The sequence below is a fragment of the Pristis pectinata genome, chromosome 24 (assembly GCF_009764475.1).
Source record: "Pristis pectinata isolate sPriPec2 chromosome 24, sPriPec2.1.pri, whole genome shotgun sequence".
Lineage (NCBI taxonomy): Eukaryota > Metazoa > Chordata > Chondrichthyes > Rhinopristiformes > Pristidae > Pristis > Pristis pectinata.
Genome location: NC_067428.1, coordinates 17,771,557 through 17,788,921, shown reverse-complemented (window position 1 = coordinate 17,788,921; position 17,365 = coordinate 17,771,557). Strand labels below are relative to the sequence as shown.

General features: G+C 44.7%; 2 protein-coding genes across 6 annotated transcripts in view; both read left to right on the top strand.

Annotated features, from left to right (window-relative positions):
• Positions 1-254: 254 nt before the first annotated feature.
• On the top strand, positions 255-9,429 carry klhl26 (kelch-like family member 26). 3 transcript variants are annotated; one of them, XM_052038014.1, is made up of 3 exons: positions 255-317; positions 1,908-2,090; positions 7,191-9,429. In XM_052038014.1, the coding sequence occupies exons 1-3, from the start codon at positions 271-273 to the stop codon at positions 8,668-8,670; spliced, it is 1,710 nt and encodes a 569-aa protein (XP_051893974.1). In that variant the 5' UTR covers positions 255-270; the 3' UTR covers positions 8,671-9,429. The 3 variants fall into 3 exon arrangements, with proteins under 3 accessions (XP_051893974.1, XP_051893973.1, XP_051893975.1); XM_052038013.1 differs by having other exon boundaries at positions 7,089-9,428; XM_052038015.1 differs by lacking the exon at positions 1,908-2,090 and having other exon boundaries at positions 288-317; positions 7,089-9,398.
• An 862-nt stretch (positions 9,430-10,291) lies between these two features.
• LOC127582586 (CREB-regulated transcription coactivator 1-like) overlaps positions 10,292-17,365 on the top strand; it is a 47,206-nt gene continuing 40,132 nt past the window's right edge. For 2 of the 3 annotated variants that reach the window (XM_052038011.1, XM_052038010.1), the window contains exon 1: positions 10,292-10,418. In XM_052038011.1, coding sequence (XP_051893971.1) covers positions 10,293-10,418 — 126 coding nt within the window. In that variant the 5' untranslated portion in view covers position 10,292. The remainder of the gene's footprint in view (positions 10,419-17,365) is intronic. The other variant, XM_052038012.1, reaches the window with a different exon arrangement.

Sequence of the window (17,365 nt, the reverse complement as noted above, 5' to 3'; positions counted from 1 at the left end):
AAGTGACAATAATAAACCAATACTAATACCAAACTGAGAAAGAAGTCATCCTCGATCCCTAGAGACTGCCGCAAAAGAATTCCTCAGTAATTTTAAACATGAGAGATCATATTTAGGGTAATACCCTGCCACGTTCAGTGACCAAACCCTCAGGTGACCCTCTGCTCCAGGAGGCTCCCCAGCCACAATATAGCCCCGCCCATTTCCCTCCCCGCCCCGCCCCAAAGAACAGGCCCCGCCCCCGCGCAGTCGCCCCGCCCCTCGGGTAAGATGGCTGAGTCCGGCAGCGGCGAGTTCCCAGCCGAGCGGCGGAACAGGTAAAGGCGAGCCTGAGGCCTCAGCCCGGCACAGGCCCTAGGAGCAGTCAGCGGTTCGCGGACGGGCTGCGGAGTGTCGGGAGGCCGAGATCTAGACGGCGGCTCGAGCAATGGGAGAAGCGGCACCGATTCACTCCTCACCTGCGTCGCCTCACACACCAGCGCCGGTCGCCGGCTCACCTCATCTTCCCCGTCATCCCAACCCCATCAGCCGACCCTCCGTTCCCCACCCCCACACCCCATTAGCTCACCACCTCCCCATCACTTCACCCTACCTTCCCCATCACCCCATTCCCCCTCCCCATCACCCCTCCTCATTACCCCACTCCTATTACCTGACCACCTCCCCATCACCCCCCATTACCCTACCACCTCTCCATTACCCCACTCCATCCCATCACCCCTCTGTCACCCCACTGCACTTCCCTGACACTCTGCTCCAACTCCCCATCACCCCCTTCTATCACCCCCACCCCACCCTCTCTCTTCACCCCATTCCACCTCCCCATCACTCCACTCCCTCTCCTGTTGTCCAGTCAACCTGACTCTTCCCCCCCCCCCCACTTGCAACCCTGCTGGCAGCCCACACCTTATTTCCCCCACCTGCCTGCTCCAGGCACGCCTCCATCCCCACAACACCATCTAGAGACATGTCCCTGCGTCTGGACACAGAGCCCTTCCCCCATCCCTGACCCAACACAAGGGCCGCCCTGCCCCTAGTGCTTGCCACCACTTGCTGCTCCTTGCTCCACCCCCCTCCGCTGCCGTCCCATGCCCATAACTGAAAGCTAACATGCAAATATGGTATGTTTGCCTTCATTGCAAGTATGAAAGTCAAGGTGTCTTATTTAAAGGGCCTCTGTGAGACCACATCTGGAATACTTGATCTTTTAGTCCATCTGGAAACATACTCATGAGAGAGGGTGTGCAGCAAAGGTTCGCCAGACTGTTTCCTCTGATGCAAGTCTGTCAAATGAGGAGAGAGTATACAAGTTAGGCCTTCATTCTCTAGAATTTCAGAGATACAAAAGTCTTAGAGGACTCATCAGTGTAGAGGGGGGAGAATGTTTCCTCTGAATAAGGAGTATTAGAACCAAAGGCCACAGTCTCAAAATAAGGAGTAGGTTATTTAGGACTGAAATGAAGAGAAATTTCTCCATTGAGATGGTGGTAAATCTTTGGAATTCTGTGTTGTGGAGAGCTGTGACAGCTCATTTGTTGGTTGCATTGATAATTGAGGATTGATAGATTTACGAATATTAAAGGAATCCGGGGTAGGGCAGGAAAATGACATTGACGCAGAAGACAAGCCTTACTCTTGTTGAAAAGCAGAATGGTCTACTCTTATTTCTTATGTTCTTTTGTTCATCCCATTCATCTCCACCTCTTCACCTTTCTCTCCTTCCTCACCCCCAGCCTCTCCACTTCTCTTTCCAGTCTACTGTCCTACCCCCCCACTTCCCCTAGGATCACACCTCAGGGTGTGGTGTAGTGGATTTGAGAGGATTCCAGACCCTGGTTAGTGTAGGAAGGGTGAGGGTTGGCCACGCTCACTGATGCTCTGCCTCCTTGCTCTCTTTGTCCCCACAGCATGGCTGCGAAGAGCAGTGCCCTGCGCCACACCTTCTCAGCCCCAGGGCACAGTGCCAGCCTCCTGCAGGGCCTGTCGGCACTCCGAGCCCATGAGCAGCTCCTGGACGTGGTGCTAATGGTGAACACGGTGATATTCCGGGTACACCGCGCAGTGTTGGCCGCCTGCAGTGACTATTTCCGGTGAGTTCCCTGCATCACTTCAGGTTGCTGTGTGTTTACCAGGGAATCGGTGCTGAGCAGGCTCTGTAGAGCTGGCAGGGTCCTGTCCCTCATTCTGGAGGGAACCCATTCCTTGTTTCAGATGGATGAAAGTGGGGTTCCATCCCTCATTCTGTGGTTGGGAGAACAGGGGAGAAGGGTTGGAGTCCTGTCCCTCATTCTATGAGAGCAGAGGAAGAAGGCTGGGGTCCTGTCCCTCATTTCAGAAGAAGAGGGTAGGGAGGGGTGGGTTCCACACATTCTGGAGTGAGGGCAAGAAGGGTAGGGTCCCACCCCTCATTCTGGGGAGAGCAAAAGTGATACCTGCCCTCATCTGTGGGGAGAACAGGATGGGTGGGGTTCCATCCCTCATTCTTCAGGAATGGAGGGTGATGAAGGGATGGGTGATTGGGTTGCGGGTTGCCCCATCTATCATTCTGGAGTGAGTAGGGGAGGGAGGTCACCCTATCCCTCATTCAAAGGTGAGTTTCATCGCATACCTCATTCTGTGTTTGTGGCGGAGTGGGATGAAGTCCCAGTCCCGCTCTTCATTCTGTTTTATGGTGGGGGGTTGGTGTTGGTGTTGGTGATTGGGAGTCAACTTCTCCCTTATTCTTGGGGTGGTGCTGGTTGGAGGTGCCTTATCCCTCATTCTGAGTTGGGGTGGGCCCTAGTCTTAGGAGTATGTCGTTCTTTGCATGAGGTTGGTCAGTGGTTCCCACTGTTTGGCCCAGTGGTGTCTGCTTTTGAATAAAAAAGAAAATTTTCTGCAACGCAGGCCTGCAGGTCTAGTCTTTTATTCTGAGATTATGGACCCAGTTCTAGATTCTCTAGTCTGAAGAAGTCTCTCAGCATCAACCCTGGAACCACCTGCATCAACCCATTTAATTGGAAGCTGGTCTGGGATTTCAAACATGGAAATCCCAAACTTACTGATAGATTTGGTGTTCTGAATCTTTCAGTGCAGCTGGACTCCACAAGGAGTTCAATAGTCAAACCAGTTTTGCTGAGATTCCCCAGCATTTATACTGAGAATTACCTCTTAAACCCTGTGCCAATGAAGATGTAAATAAGAAGCAAAGTGGAAGGTAAGTTTTATTTTTAATTATTTCAGTTTGATGTTTTTAATTATTTCTACTTAATAGATAGCGAGATTTAAAAATTATTAAATACTGTTTACTGCTTTGCTGACCGTCAAAGGTTTCAGGACTGGGGTTTCTTCAGGGCATTGTCAGAGGCCCTGCTATTGTACATACCATTTTGATGGAGTCTGGATGCTTCATGTCAATAAAATAGTTTCTCTGCGCATGGACCTGATAAATATGTAGAGAGCATGGGACAATGCAACAGGACTTGGTCGTGTATCTTTTGATGAAATCCCCTCATTCCTCTTAACTGTAGTTACTCTTATTCAAGCTGTCATGTTGGATCAAAAGGTCCCATGATCTGACCCATTAAGAATGAGGATCTTGTCCACCTAGGGCTTTCCTGCTGTGAAGCAGAGGTCACAGGGATGTGAGGTACTGTTCAAATTGAAGGATAGGCTTACATTTATATTGTAGTTTTCACTGGTCATTGTAAATTCTACAGCCATTGAAGTGCTTTTGAAGAATAATCAATGTAAGAAATGTTTTAGCAGTTAGTGTACAGCAAGCTCCTACCAATCAGTGGCCAAGTGATTTTTTAATATATTGGATGGAGGATAAGTGTTGGCCTGGGACGCTGGGAAATCTCTGGAGTGATCCTTGAATCCATAGTTTCTTCAGGCTGTGAAGAGTTGTTGCTGCAATGCATACATGAGCGAGTATATATTGAAGCTACAGAGTGTCTGTTGATGAGATTTAGAGCTTGAGTGCCATGAAAGGATGTCAATCATGTAATTTCCTATTGCCTTGCATGTTGCATTTATTTCCTCCCAGTGAATATTGCATTAACTTCTTTACAGATGTCCATATGTTAGAATATGGAAACAGGCCACTTCATCCAGAGTAGGGCATTGTTTCCCCTCTATGTGACGATATAGCTCCATTTACATTTACCTGCTCGGTCAGTGATACTGATTCCTTCAGCATCACTCCAATTCCCAATCTCCCTCCTGCCCCATGTCATAATCTAATCTCAAATGTTGACATAGTTTCTGTTTTAACTTCTTACTTGGTAGCAAAATCCACAGCCTTGACTTCTTTGTTGTTTTGAGTTCCTTGCACTTAACTTTTTTGCCCCTGGCTCTTTGATCTGGATGCTTTGACTGCAGAAAACAGTCGTGACTCTTATAATCCCACCCATCTAGACACTTCCAATATAACCTCCAGGATTGCTTTGTGTTGATGTGGATAGGCATAGGATATATGGTGTGGATGGGTGATATCTTGCAAAGGGTTGGCAAGGCGATTAATTATACAATCATTTTGGATTTTAATTTTGGGATTTTCTTTTGTTGTCTAACTGAAAACAGCCTGGCAAATTGTTTATGTAGCACCTTTAACTTAGTAGACTGTCGCAGAAGCATTTTCAAAGAATGGAAGTATCTTGGTTTATGCTCCCATTTTTTGTAAGCATTCTTCAATGAAGACAGTCATGATCCTTTGTATCCCACCTGTTTAACTGTTTCTTTTATAATGCCTGGGACTCTGGACGGTTAAGGATGGACAATAAATGTTGGCATCGCCAGTCACATTCACATCCTGTGAACAGAAATGATGCCAGAGGGTGGGGTATGAGCAGAGAGTCATGAGAATGGCTCCCACTTCATAGTGATGGCCGCCTAATAATAGGGCTTGGCATCTGTTGAAGGAGGAATATTTATTGCCACACTGACCTTGATTTTAAAAGGAGCATGTCGAATGTAACTGCCAAATTGGTCTGTTGCTTTTCTTGTTATATTTTAACAACGTGGACTTGGATGTAGGGAATAGTATTTAAACATTTGTTGATAATACAAATTTTGGCAATGAGGTAAATAGTGAATCATTCAGCATAAACTGGCATGAATGGGGACTGAGCTGAACAAGCGAATCTTCTGAGTTGCAGTTCTGACTACTCTGTCATTCATTGGGTGAAACTAAGCTGTAGTGTACCAGCACTGGATAAATGTGTTCTTTCTGACAAGACCGCAATGTGATATCCCAGCGAGCATGAGGAAGATCACCGTACTAAGCAATCAGAGCCCGACTTTGATCTTGCTCACGGTCTCATCTGCACTGTAGGCCTGGGTGTGATATCACTTACTGACCTCAATCTCAACCTTTCAGATATATCCAGTGATATGAGTTAAACAGGAGGACACATTGTGGTGTTTTTTTAAGGTGCAATGCCTTTCATAGTCGATAAATTTATTTGGTTAAAAAAATGGTATACTGAGAGCAAATGGATTACCCTGGCAGTGTATTTGGGAGAGTTGAATTGCATTCTGATACTTATGCTTTAGAAGAGAGCACTACAGATGTGTTTCAATAGGAAGACTGTGAGCTTGCAACTGAGGCAGGAAATGCAGGTATTGATTACTGCAAGCCATGTTTACAGAGGAAATTCAGTGCTGCATCCCAGCTTGCAGGTCAAATCTTTAAGCTGAGGCCATAGAAGAAATCTGTCTGATTCAGCTTCTTTTCCCTCCTGGCAATTGGCATTGAGCCTTTGTGCTGTCTGGCGCGGGTGGGAAAGTGAGGGAGGAATAAAAATAAACCAATGATGGATGGCATTAAAATGAAAAGGCAATGTAGATCCAGCATAAAATAATTACAACAAGATTCGTCAAAGATGAAATCAATTCTCCTTTTGAGAATTGAGCATGCATTTGTTGAGCACAAATTGTGTAGAAGGGAATGGTGAAGGTTATGTAATAGATGCTTATTATTTATTGACTCTCAAAGGCATTTGAATAAATACAACAGAAGTGACTTACTACAAAAATAGAAACACATATCAGGGGGCAATGGTAAGGGCTATTAGAAAGGAGATGGTGATGAATGGAAGGAAATTTTAATTACCCGTGATTAGTGCACATTTTATGTTTAAGTTGCCTTGACTCGGAGATAGGGAGTACAATTTTAGCATTTGCTGATTGATGATTTGGCAAAGTGGTAAAATGTGAAAATGAGAGGTACATTTCAAGAACATAGTGGTTAAGTTACTGCTCTAACAGACAGAGTTCTTGGACCATCGTTCCAGAGATGCAAGTTTAAATTGCATTATGGAGCTGGGAGATTTAGGTTCAATGAATTAGATAAAAGGAAAGCTCATCTCAGTAATGACAACCTTGGGACTACAGGATTATTGTAAAAACCCACCATCAAGGAAGGAAATCTATCATCCCTAACCAGGATGCTTGTATGTAACTCCAGACTTACTAATGTGGATGTCTCTTAACAGCCTCAGATCAGGGATGGACGATAAATGTCAGCATTGCCAGTGACACCCACATCCTATGAATGAACTAAAAAAGTGGACCAATAAAATGGACTGACACATAGCAGATGCATTTTAATACCAGTAACTGTGAAGTTATGCACTTTAGGAAAATAACATGGATAGGCAGTGGCAACGTGAAACAGGGTGCCAGAGGAGGGAGATGTTTTTTGTTGATCGTTGAAGGTGGAAGTGCAAGCTGATAAGGTGATCTAAGAAAGTAGATGGGATGCTAGGCTTCATAAATTGGTCTAGTGAATAGAAAAACAGTGAAGTCAAGCTAAAACATTACAGATTGCTGGTTAGCCCTCAGCTGGAGGAAGTCAACCCTTGGAGAAGAAGTTTACCAGGATGGTCCTGGGGATGAGTGGTGTCAGTTAAGTGGAGGGATTGGAGAAGCTGAGATTGTTCTTGGAGCAGAGAAGGTTTGGGAGGGATTTGTGACGTTCAGAATTGTAATGTAAAAAATGAGGCAGCTGATTTATTCACAGCAAACTCTACATTGAGCAATGTGGTAATGACATGATCATCCATCTGCTATGTGTTTGGTTCATTTCTGGATCTGTTTCTTCCCAGGGCGATGTTCACAGGGGGAATGCGGGAAGCGGGCCAGGATGTCATTGAGTTGAAAGGGGTGTCTGCCAGGGGTCTGAAACACATCATTGATTTTGCATACAGTGCTGAGGTGACATTGGACCTTGACTGCATACAAGACGTGCTAGGAGCTGCTGTCTTCCTGCAGATTGTGCCTGTGGTTGAATTGTGCGAGCAGTTCCTAAAGTCGGCCATGAGTGTGGAGACTTGCCTCAACATTGGCCAGATGGCCACCACTTTCAGCCTCTCCTCCCTGAAAGAGTCAGTGGATGCCTTTACCTTTGCCCATTTCTTACAAATTGCAGAGGAGGAGGATTTCCTGCACCTTCCCCTCGAGCGACTTGTCTTCTTCCTGGAAAGCAACAAGCTGAAGAACTGCAGTGAGGTTGACCTGTTCCACGCTGCCATCAGGTGGTTGCAGTATGATGAGACGCGACAAGCTAGTGCCAGCCATGTCCTCTGCCACATTCGATTCCCTCTGATGAAGTCCACTGAGCTGGTGGACAGCGTCCAGACGCAGAGCTTAATGCTAGATGATCCCATGTGTCGCCAATACCTGTTGGAAGCCTTTAATTACCAAATTCTGCCATTCCGACAACATGAAATGCAGTCCACCCGAACTATGATCCGCTCAGACACCCTCTCCCTCGTTGCCTTCGGTGGCACTCCGTACACTGACAACGACAGGACAGTCAGCCGCAAAGTCTTTGTTCTTGCAGATGGGAATGCCCGTCAGTTCACGGAGCGGCCGGAGATGGAGTTCGGGTGCAGTCACGCCTGTGTAGCTGTCTTGGACAATTTTGTGTATGTAGTGGGAGGTCAGCACTTGCAGTACCGGAGCGGCGAAGGGGCAGTGAGCTGGTGTTTCCGCTATGACCCCCATCTCAGTCATTGGCTGCGCATTTGTGCCATGCAGGAGGCACGCATTCAGTTCCAGCTGGATGTGCTGCAGGGGATGCTGTTCGCCACTGGAGGCCGTAATCGGTCTGGGAGCCTCTCCACAGTTGAGCGTTATTCCCCACGACGGAACGAATGGACCAATGTGTGTTGCTTGAAACGGCGGACATGGGGACATGCAGGCACATCCAGTGGGGGCAAGCTCTACATCTCTGGAGGCTATGGTATTACCATCGAAGATAAGAAATCTCTTCACTGTTATAGTCCCGAAACAGACCTCTGGGAACAAAAGACTCCAATGAATGAGCCACGGGTCCTTCACTCAATGGTTGGGGCAAATGGGAGGATCTATGCATTAGGTGGCCGGATGGACCATGTTGACCACTGCTTTGATGTCCTGGCTGTTGAATATTACATCCCTGAGACTGACCAGTGGACCAGTGTCAGTCCAATGAGGACAGGCCAGTCTGAAGCAGGTTGCTGTGTATTACAGAGAAAGATCTATGTGGTGGGAGGTTATAATTGGCACTTAAACAATGTGACCAGTGTTGTGCAGGTTTATAACATTGGCACGGATGAGTGGGAGAGGGACCTGCATTTCCCCGAATCCTTTGCAGGGATTGCCTGTGCTCCTGTAATCCTTCCACAGCTTTCGGCACAGAGATAGTGATGACAATGCTCCTGGATAAATTAAGCAGCTGGAATGGAGACTGGGAGGGAGCCTGATGGATCTGATGACATCACCAGACCTACTTGTCCATAATTGTAAAGAATCCGTTCAAAGCCAGTTTTACCCAGGAGCTCTCACTGCTCAGCAACCTAGCCACTTTGCAACCAGAGCCTTTGATTGGTTTCGGGAATGAAAAGGCGGCTGACTGCTGTACCAAGCTGGCCTTCACTACTTTGCTTTGCACCATACATGGGCTCAATATTTCCATGGTGCTCCATTCACTGTAGTAAGTTCCTATTTAGCTGCTACTTGAATCAAAAAATCCAAGAAGCCAATGGATCTGGAAGGATGTGATTGCAGCCTGTGAATGTGTAGCAAAGCAAATCAAAATGCGAGTTGATCGCACTGCAGCCCTTGTTGCCTTGTGTCTCACACTACAGCTTATGTTGCCCCACGACTCTTGCATGCCAGCCCGTGTTGTCTTCCCATCCTCTACTTCCCAGCCAAATTGATTTTTAAATCATTGAATGATTATCAGGTTTTGATGCAAGTCTCTTGAAAGCACTCTAATGCACAGAAGAACAAATTGGAATCCTTCAGAAATCTGGAACTTGTTCAAAATTCATGGAATTCTGCTGCAACTGAGACCTCTTTCCACAAATTAATCAAACTATGATTATGACATCTGGAAATGAAGTGTGGAATCTATTTTAAAATGCATTGAATGTTCAACACTAATATAATATTTGAGAATTATTTGTGTCTGTGGAAAGTGAATGCTGTTCTGCCACTAATTTAAACCATTTTCTATACAAAATGTAATATTGCACCTTCAGCTGAGGTATGAGCTACTGCTACCTGTAGCATTCTAATCCCCAAAGTTCAGGCTGGATCCTTGTCACCACTCCTCATTCTTGTTAACTCTGAGCTAGTGGGATGTAGGCTTCGGAAAGATGGACGGACTACGAGGAGTTAGGATCAGCGAGGGAAGGAATGGAGATTAGGTTGAAAGAACGGTGTTAGAAGAGAGTCGAACAGATAGAATGGAGGCAGAGAATTTGTGGGAGTCGGAAAGGGAGAGAGTGCGCTGAGAGGGGAATAGGGAAGATGGGTGAGGCTTTGGGGTGTAAGGATGAGGGAGCAGGGACTGGGGGAAGTGGATGGGGTGGCGGAGTGAGCTGATGGGCAGTGGACGGGATAGATCAGAGGTAACCAGCAAAAGGAGCTGGAGGAACGCAGCGGGTCACACAGCATCTATGGAGGGAAATGGACAGTCTATGTTTCGGGTCGAGACCCTTCATCCGGACTCTCCATTTCCCTCCATGGATGCTGCCTGACCCGTTGAGTTCCTCCAGCTCCTTTGTGTGTTGTTCCAGATTTCCAGCATCTGTAGTCTCTTGTATCTCCATCGATGAAGGGTAGACTTGCTCGGGTGGCAGCCGTAGGGGATTTGGGTCCGGGGGATGGGGAATGAGGGCTGTGGGCTGACGAGATGAGGGATGAACTTCGGGGAGAATAGGTCGAGCGAGAAGCCTCCACCAGGCTGTTGTCCCCGTGCGTGCTGACGCAGGGGTTGCTGCGTGCGTGGTCGCGTAGGATGAAGGAGGCGGTTGCGGAAAATGGCGGCGTCGAACAACCCGCGGAAATTCAGCGAGAAGATCGCGCTCCACACCCAGAAACAGGCGGAGGAGACGGCGGCTTTCGAGGAAGTGATGAAGGACCTGAGCATCACCCGGGCGGCCCGAGTGAGTCCGCGCCTCTGGCCTGGGGGCCGCTCGCTGTCCACGGGAGGCTGCAGCTGGGGGTGGGATGCGGCAGCCCCCGGACTTCAGGCCGTGGGAAGGGGCCGGCGCTGGCTGAGCTGCGACAGGAGCCGAGTGTCCACGGGCAATAGCGCGTAGTCACAGCTCTCCTCCTGAGCCGCCGGGGACATTTGCAGGAGCGGCCGTCATCGGCCTCCAGACCGGGCCTAATTGCTGATTTGCATCCCCCTGTGAACCCGCCGACCCCACACTGAACTCCCAGATCTCAGCCCCAGCCCTACCCCTCCGCCACATGCTGATTCTCCCCCACCCCACATTAACCCCATTCGACCCACAGTTAACACTCCGCCCCCACACGGCACCACTAACTCCACATTGAACCCAGATCTCACCGCACCCTACCCGATGACCCTACACTGAACCGCTGAAATCTCCAACCACATTGAGCCCCCCAAATCATCAACTCTGCAATGAATACCTAGACACATTGTACAGCCTGACACCCCTCTGTTCCATGTTAAACCCCAACAATCCTACACTGACTCCTTGACTGCAGAGAACGCCCCTAACTCCCACAACATCACATCGAGCCTCGTCACTACCGCACAGTGAAAACTGCATGACCCCATACTGATAACCATCTTGTGAAGCACTGTGGAATATTTTACCAGAATAAAGATGCCATATAAATGCAAGACGTTCACCCCATAGCCCACCAATCTGAGATCGTAAGAATAAATATTTGTTCAGGAGTATCTAGCACCAAAGCAATTATCCCCACTCCGTGCGCACCCCCCCCCCCCCCCCCGCCCTCGTTAGTTTGTTACAATAATTTTCTCACCTTGTCCTAGCTGCTGTGCATTCCTCTTAGTGAAATTCTTAAGATTTTATGTTCTGAGGCTAATTGTACATTTGGTTGCCAGTGCTTTTATTTGGATTTCTTGGTACAGAAGTTTTGGATTGTTTTCAATGTGTTGAGTGAAACAGGCTGCTTTAGTTTCAGATGGAGGAATGTGTCAAGAAATGTAAACAGATTCCCAGAAACTGAAAGTTGGTGCAGTTTGTTGTCAGTTAAAGTGCTTGTACTGTTTTCCTGCCACCTAACAAACTCACAGATTTTGTTTGTTTTGAGTATTGTTGGACTTTTGGCTTTGTGTTTTAGGAAATCCACCTTTTATCAACAGAACATTGCTTCCATGTGAATGGCCATTTGTATTTCAGCAACAAGCTAAACAATGTCAACAACAAAATTGATTCTTTTGAATGGTGTGAACACTAGGTGCAGCTGCTTCACTTGCACAGTCTTGATGAAAAGCAGCAATGGGATGTGGAAACCCTGAGAGGCTGTGGATTTGATCGATATCTGATCAAAGGACAAACTGTTTTTACTAGTAGGATCAGTAAGCAGAGGATACACATTAAAGATAATTGGCAAACAAACTGAGGAACAGAAGTAGGCCACTCTGCACCTTGAGCCTTTGAAGTGGACTTGTATTTCTGTATATTTAACTGCATTTATTTGCATGCTTCTATGATCTTGAATACTCATCAATCTCCGTTTACAAATATGCAATTGATTTTGACTTTTGAGGGAGAGAGCAATGAAATGTTTTCTGGCAATACCTCTGAAACAAAACAGAAAATAATGAAATGTAGTATCGGGGAGAGAGAGAAAAAGAGTGTTAACATTTCAGGTTGATGACCTTTTGTCATAGCTTTTAGATCACTTCTAAATGGCTTAGCTTTCTACTTGCTCTCTGTGAGTGCGTGGATAAACACTGTTGGTTGGATGGATAGTCAGTATGCTGATTGTGACAACTTGGAACAGTGGGGAAGAGGGCAAATGTGGTAGTTGCAGGATTCTATAATTAAAGGACCAGATAGTTTCTTTCGTAAACATTGTACTTTGTCTATCAGGTGGGGACATTTTAAATTGGCTTGAAGGGATAATGGAGGAGAGGGAGGATTCAGTCTGTATTTGAACTACTAACGTAAGAAGTAGTAGGCAGGATTTCGCAGCCAAGTAATGAAGGACAAAGCTATCAGTTTGTGGCAGGTGATACGTGTAGCAACACAAGAAAAAGAATACAATCTCATCCTCAGTAATTTACTTATCATAGATGTATTTGTTAATGACACATTGATGGGAGCAACCAATTTACAGACCACCTTTATATGAAATCTTCTTTTCGCACAGAGGACACCTTTCATTATGTTGTATGGCATTACAGTTGTACTTGAAAAGATAGATTCAGAACAAATGTAGCAGCTCAAAGCTGGACTTTCATGAGGCATTATGGGTTATCAGCAGCAGCACGACAAGCCACAACATACTCCGTGACGGTCTGTAATCTTATAACCTGATGTCCCTCACTCTGCCATTGCCATAGTGGGGGGGGAGGGGGAAGAGGGGGAGAATAACCTGGGTTCAATGGGGAAAGTAGAAGAGGAGGTCGGATACAGTCCAAGGTGTATTTTAAAATGAGATGCTAACTTGTACATAAGAACAGAAGAAATAGGAGTGGAAGGTGGCCATCTGGGCTTTCAGCTCTGCTCTGTCATTGATCAAGATCATGGCAGATCTTGTTGCTCAATTCCATTTTCTTGAACTATCTGCATATGCCTGGATTCCCTTATTATCCAGAATTTAACTATTTCTGTTTTGAACAAACTTAAATGAACCTCACAACTCTCTGAGTTAGAGAATTCCAAAAGATTCACTCCCCTATTAATTGGGGGGGGGGGGGTGGTGGTGGTGGGGTGGATGTGGGAGAGAGTCCTCACCTCAATCCTAAACAGTCTACCTGACATTCTAAGATTGTAAACCCTGGTTCCAGAGTCCTTAGCCAGGAGACACATACCCTGCATCTATCCTCTCAAGTCCTTTACAAATTTTGTAAATTTCTATGTGATCTCTCATTTGTTTAAACTCCAGGGAACATAAACCTAGTATTCACAATTTCTCCTTGTATGGCAAATCCGTCATCCCTAAAACTAGTCACTTGCAAGCCATGTGATGGTGAATAATTAAACATTACCTGGCTCTCTTTGTTGTATGAGGCGGAGGCTCCATGATCATCCTCATTTTCAGTGAGTTCAAAGCTCAGAATGTGTAGCAATCTTCAGTCAGAATTGCTGATTAGTTGATGGAGGCCTCCTGAGGTCTCCATCATTACAGAAGCCAATCTACAACCAATTTGATTCCTCACAAATCACAATTCACAAACCAACTAAATGTAGACAGGCAGGCTATAGGCTTCCAGCATCTCAGCTTCATTATCAAACTCTTGTATTCCAGAACTAGGTACATCTTCTACTTAGCAGTTTCAATACAACAAAGTGTAAAATTGCTCAGATATATGCTGTCCTCAAAAAGCAACACAATTACTGGCTGTTCATTTGACTTTAAGTCATTAGCAAAATGATGGATTATGTTAAGGATGGTGTTCACGTGGCAACTATACTTGATTTAGATTCCACCAGGGCTACTTAATTCAAACCTTATAGCTTTGATCCAAACATGAACAAATGAGCTAAATTCCAGAGGTGAGGTGAGAGTTGATGCCTACGACATCAAGATGAGATTTGATTAAGCATAGTATCAAGAAGCCTTGGTAAAATGAAGTTGAGAGGAATGAGGGAAAATTTCTCCACTGGTGCATTTGGTACAAAGGAAGATAGTTTTAGTTGGTGGCAGTTGCAGGAGTTCCTCAAGGTCAGATCCCTGTCCCAACCAACTTCGTATGCATACTTGAATGGTTACATGGATAGACTGGAGTTGTTTCCTCTTAACCAGAGAAGGTTAAGAGGAAACCTGATAAATATACCTAACATCATGAAGGATCCAGATAGAGAGAAGCTGTTCCCATTGGCAGAAAGATCAAGAACCAGAGGTTATAAATGAAGGTGATTGGCCAAAGAACCAAAAGTGACACGAGCAACTTTTTTTTTGCAGCAATTTCTTAGGATCTGGAATGTACTGTTAGGGGGAGTAAGGGAGGTAGATTTAGTTGTGGCTTTCAAAGGAAACTGGATAAGTGCTTGCTAAAAAGTTTTGCTGATCAATGGGGAGAAGTTGCGGGTGTGGGATAAGCAGAATAGGTCTTGAATAGAGCTAGCACTGATTTGATGGCCAAATGACCTCTCTGATTATGGGATTCTTGGCTTTCCCTTACTCATTTCAGAAATTACATGTTCATTCATGACTATAATATCATTACCATTTGTAAATCTTTGTATAATGACAGTCTGTTTCTGTGCCCAACTACACATAGGCATCATTTGGGTTTGGTATAAGTTAAGTTCATTCCAAATAATTGCCGGACACTGACCCTCTCCAACAAGAGAAAGTCTGGCCACTTCCCCTTGACATTTAATGCCATTATCATTCCCTTGCATGCGGATGGCATAAGTGGATATGTCAGAAAGATAGTACGTGGTAACAGCTGAGATGGGACTGCAAAGTGGTCAGGGCTGGGAAGTGAATGTACTAAGTTATACAGTTGACAAGAAGGACAGGGAAAGTGGTAGGAATACCCTTAGTGATTCAGGAGTAAACCATATCAATGATGAGAGAGAATATAAAAAGAATTTAGCTATCAGTTAAGAAATAGAAAATTATTTAAGATGCTGGAGAGAGTTGGGTATAGCAACAGCAAATTAGCAGAATGGAGAAATTAGAGAAGAATGTAGCAAAGGCAGGATGGCATTGGTGGAGATATTATGTTTGAGATGTTTTGGGATAAGCAAACTAATTCAAGTCTGAAAGGTGATACATTTCTGGAGGAAGATTTTGTTAACAGTCTAATGGCACATGAATATCTGTAAAATAGTGATCAGAACATAATCCAGTTTGATGTACTGTTCAGAAAAGAAAAATGCAAAATGGATTCTGGATTAGCCTTGGGTAAGTCTAACCTCCAAGTGAAGTGACAAAGACTATCCATAACAAACTGGGCATATCTGTTAATGGGTAAAGTAACACTAGATATGTGAAAGGCTTTCAAGAAGGGTTTAATATCACACATATCATACAATTAGTAAACTTATGGGCCAAGAGGTTTATTTGACAAAAAAAAGCCATGCATGACAAAAATAAAGAGATATATAAGAATCTAGTACAGATCTTGGAGACTGGGGGAGATGCAAAGAATAGCAAAAAATGCTAAACATTCAAGAGCTAAATAAAATGCAAGCACTATCAAAACCTAAAAAAAAATGATATGGTTTAATGAAACATAACATCAGAAAAGTAAGGTAGTAGTGACCATACTGAAATATTACTTTGCATTACTGTTGCTACTAGACTAGCCTTAGTGGTGCTGCACCTGTCAATATCATGAATGTGGGGGGGGGGGGAGGGGGGTGGTGCGGGGGATGCTGATTTACTAGAATAAATGCAAGTAAATTATTAGAAAGGAAAAAAATAAAAGCAGCAAAAAGTAACATATCTCAAGGACAGATGGTTTGGGTTTTAATGAGTATATTAAAACATTGCAGATGCTCTAACTATAACCTTCTAAGGCTCCTTTAATTGGAAATCTGCACATATCAGTAATTTCACGATTTAAGAAAGATGCGAGATGGAAACCCGGGGGATTATAGTCCGGTTAGTTTAACATCTCCAGTCAGGAAATTAATCGTATCTAATCAAGGGTGGCTGAACACTTAACAGTTTTCAGCTGATTAGGGAGAAGCAACATGGATTTGTAGAGCTGGTCATGTCTAATGATCTGCATTGAACTTTTCAGGAGTTGATTTAAATACTGGGTGGTTAGTGTCAGGTTGGGTGGGCAGTATGTGAATAACTGTTATGTATGTGTGGACTTCCAGAGGCATTTGATATTGTACCACATTTAAACTTATTAGCTAAGTTGAATTATTGATTTGGCTACAAAATTGGGTAAGTGGGCAGAGAAAGAAAGCAGGAATAATGGATGTGCTCAAATCGGCAAAATATAAATAGTGGTAACCTACAATGGTCTATGTTGAGGCTGTAACTACTACCCATATTTATACAAAACTTATATTTTGGGATGGACAGCTACATATCCAAATTTGCTGACAATACAAAGATATGTGATGTTGCAGGCAGTATTGATGGAAATGTTAAACTATAAAGAGATTTTAAAAACTTATGGAGGTTGGAAAAACAGTCAAATGGATTTTAATGGAGGTAAATGTGTAGTGGTCTACTTTGGACTTGCAAAGAATAGAATAGATACTTTCTAAATGGTATCACTTGATGATCCATGAACACAGATCATTAAAATACCATGGGCACAGATGCAGAAATATTCAAAAAAGATAATGGAATGTTGGTCTTCAAATAGAAAGGACTATAGTACAGTGAGGTAGAGTACTGCAGGTAATTTAGGAGACCATCCCTTAGGAAGAATGTATTGCCTTGAAGGAAGTGTGGTAGATTTTCCGCAGATACTTCAATTCCAATGGTAAGTTTTAATTACACAAATAAGGGTTGCTGTATGTGGAATCTTGAAAATTAAGGAATGACTTGGTTGAAGTTTTCAAGATACTAATAGCAACTGACAACGCAGGTCCTCTCCAGCTTACAAACACCCGACTTGTGCACAGCCCATATATACGAGTGAGTTTTTGGAAGACCAGCGATATGGATTTGATGACTGCTGCGGGGCTTCAGGCATTTCTCCATATTGGGAACTTGTTTGTTGGCCACGTTACCAACATGCGAACTGCCCTGGTTATGGACAGTTTACAGGAACGGAACTCTGCCGTAACCTGGGGAGGACCTGGAAAGAGAAACCATTACCACTAGAATATTCCAGAACTAAGGTGCATTGTCTGAAATTTAGAACTGGACCTTTCGTGAATAAAGTTTAAAACTAATCTCTATAAAATGTAATTGCTGCTGGATCAATTGTACATTTCAAATCTTTATTGGATTTTTG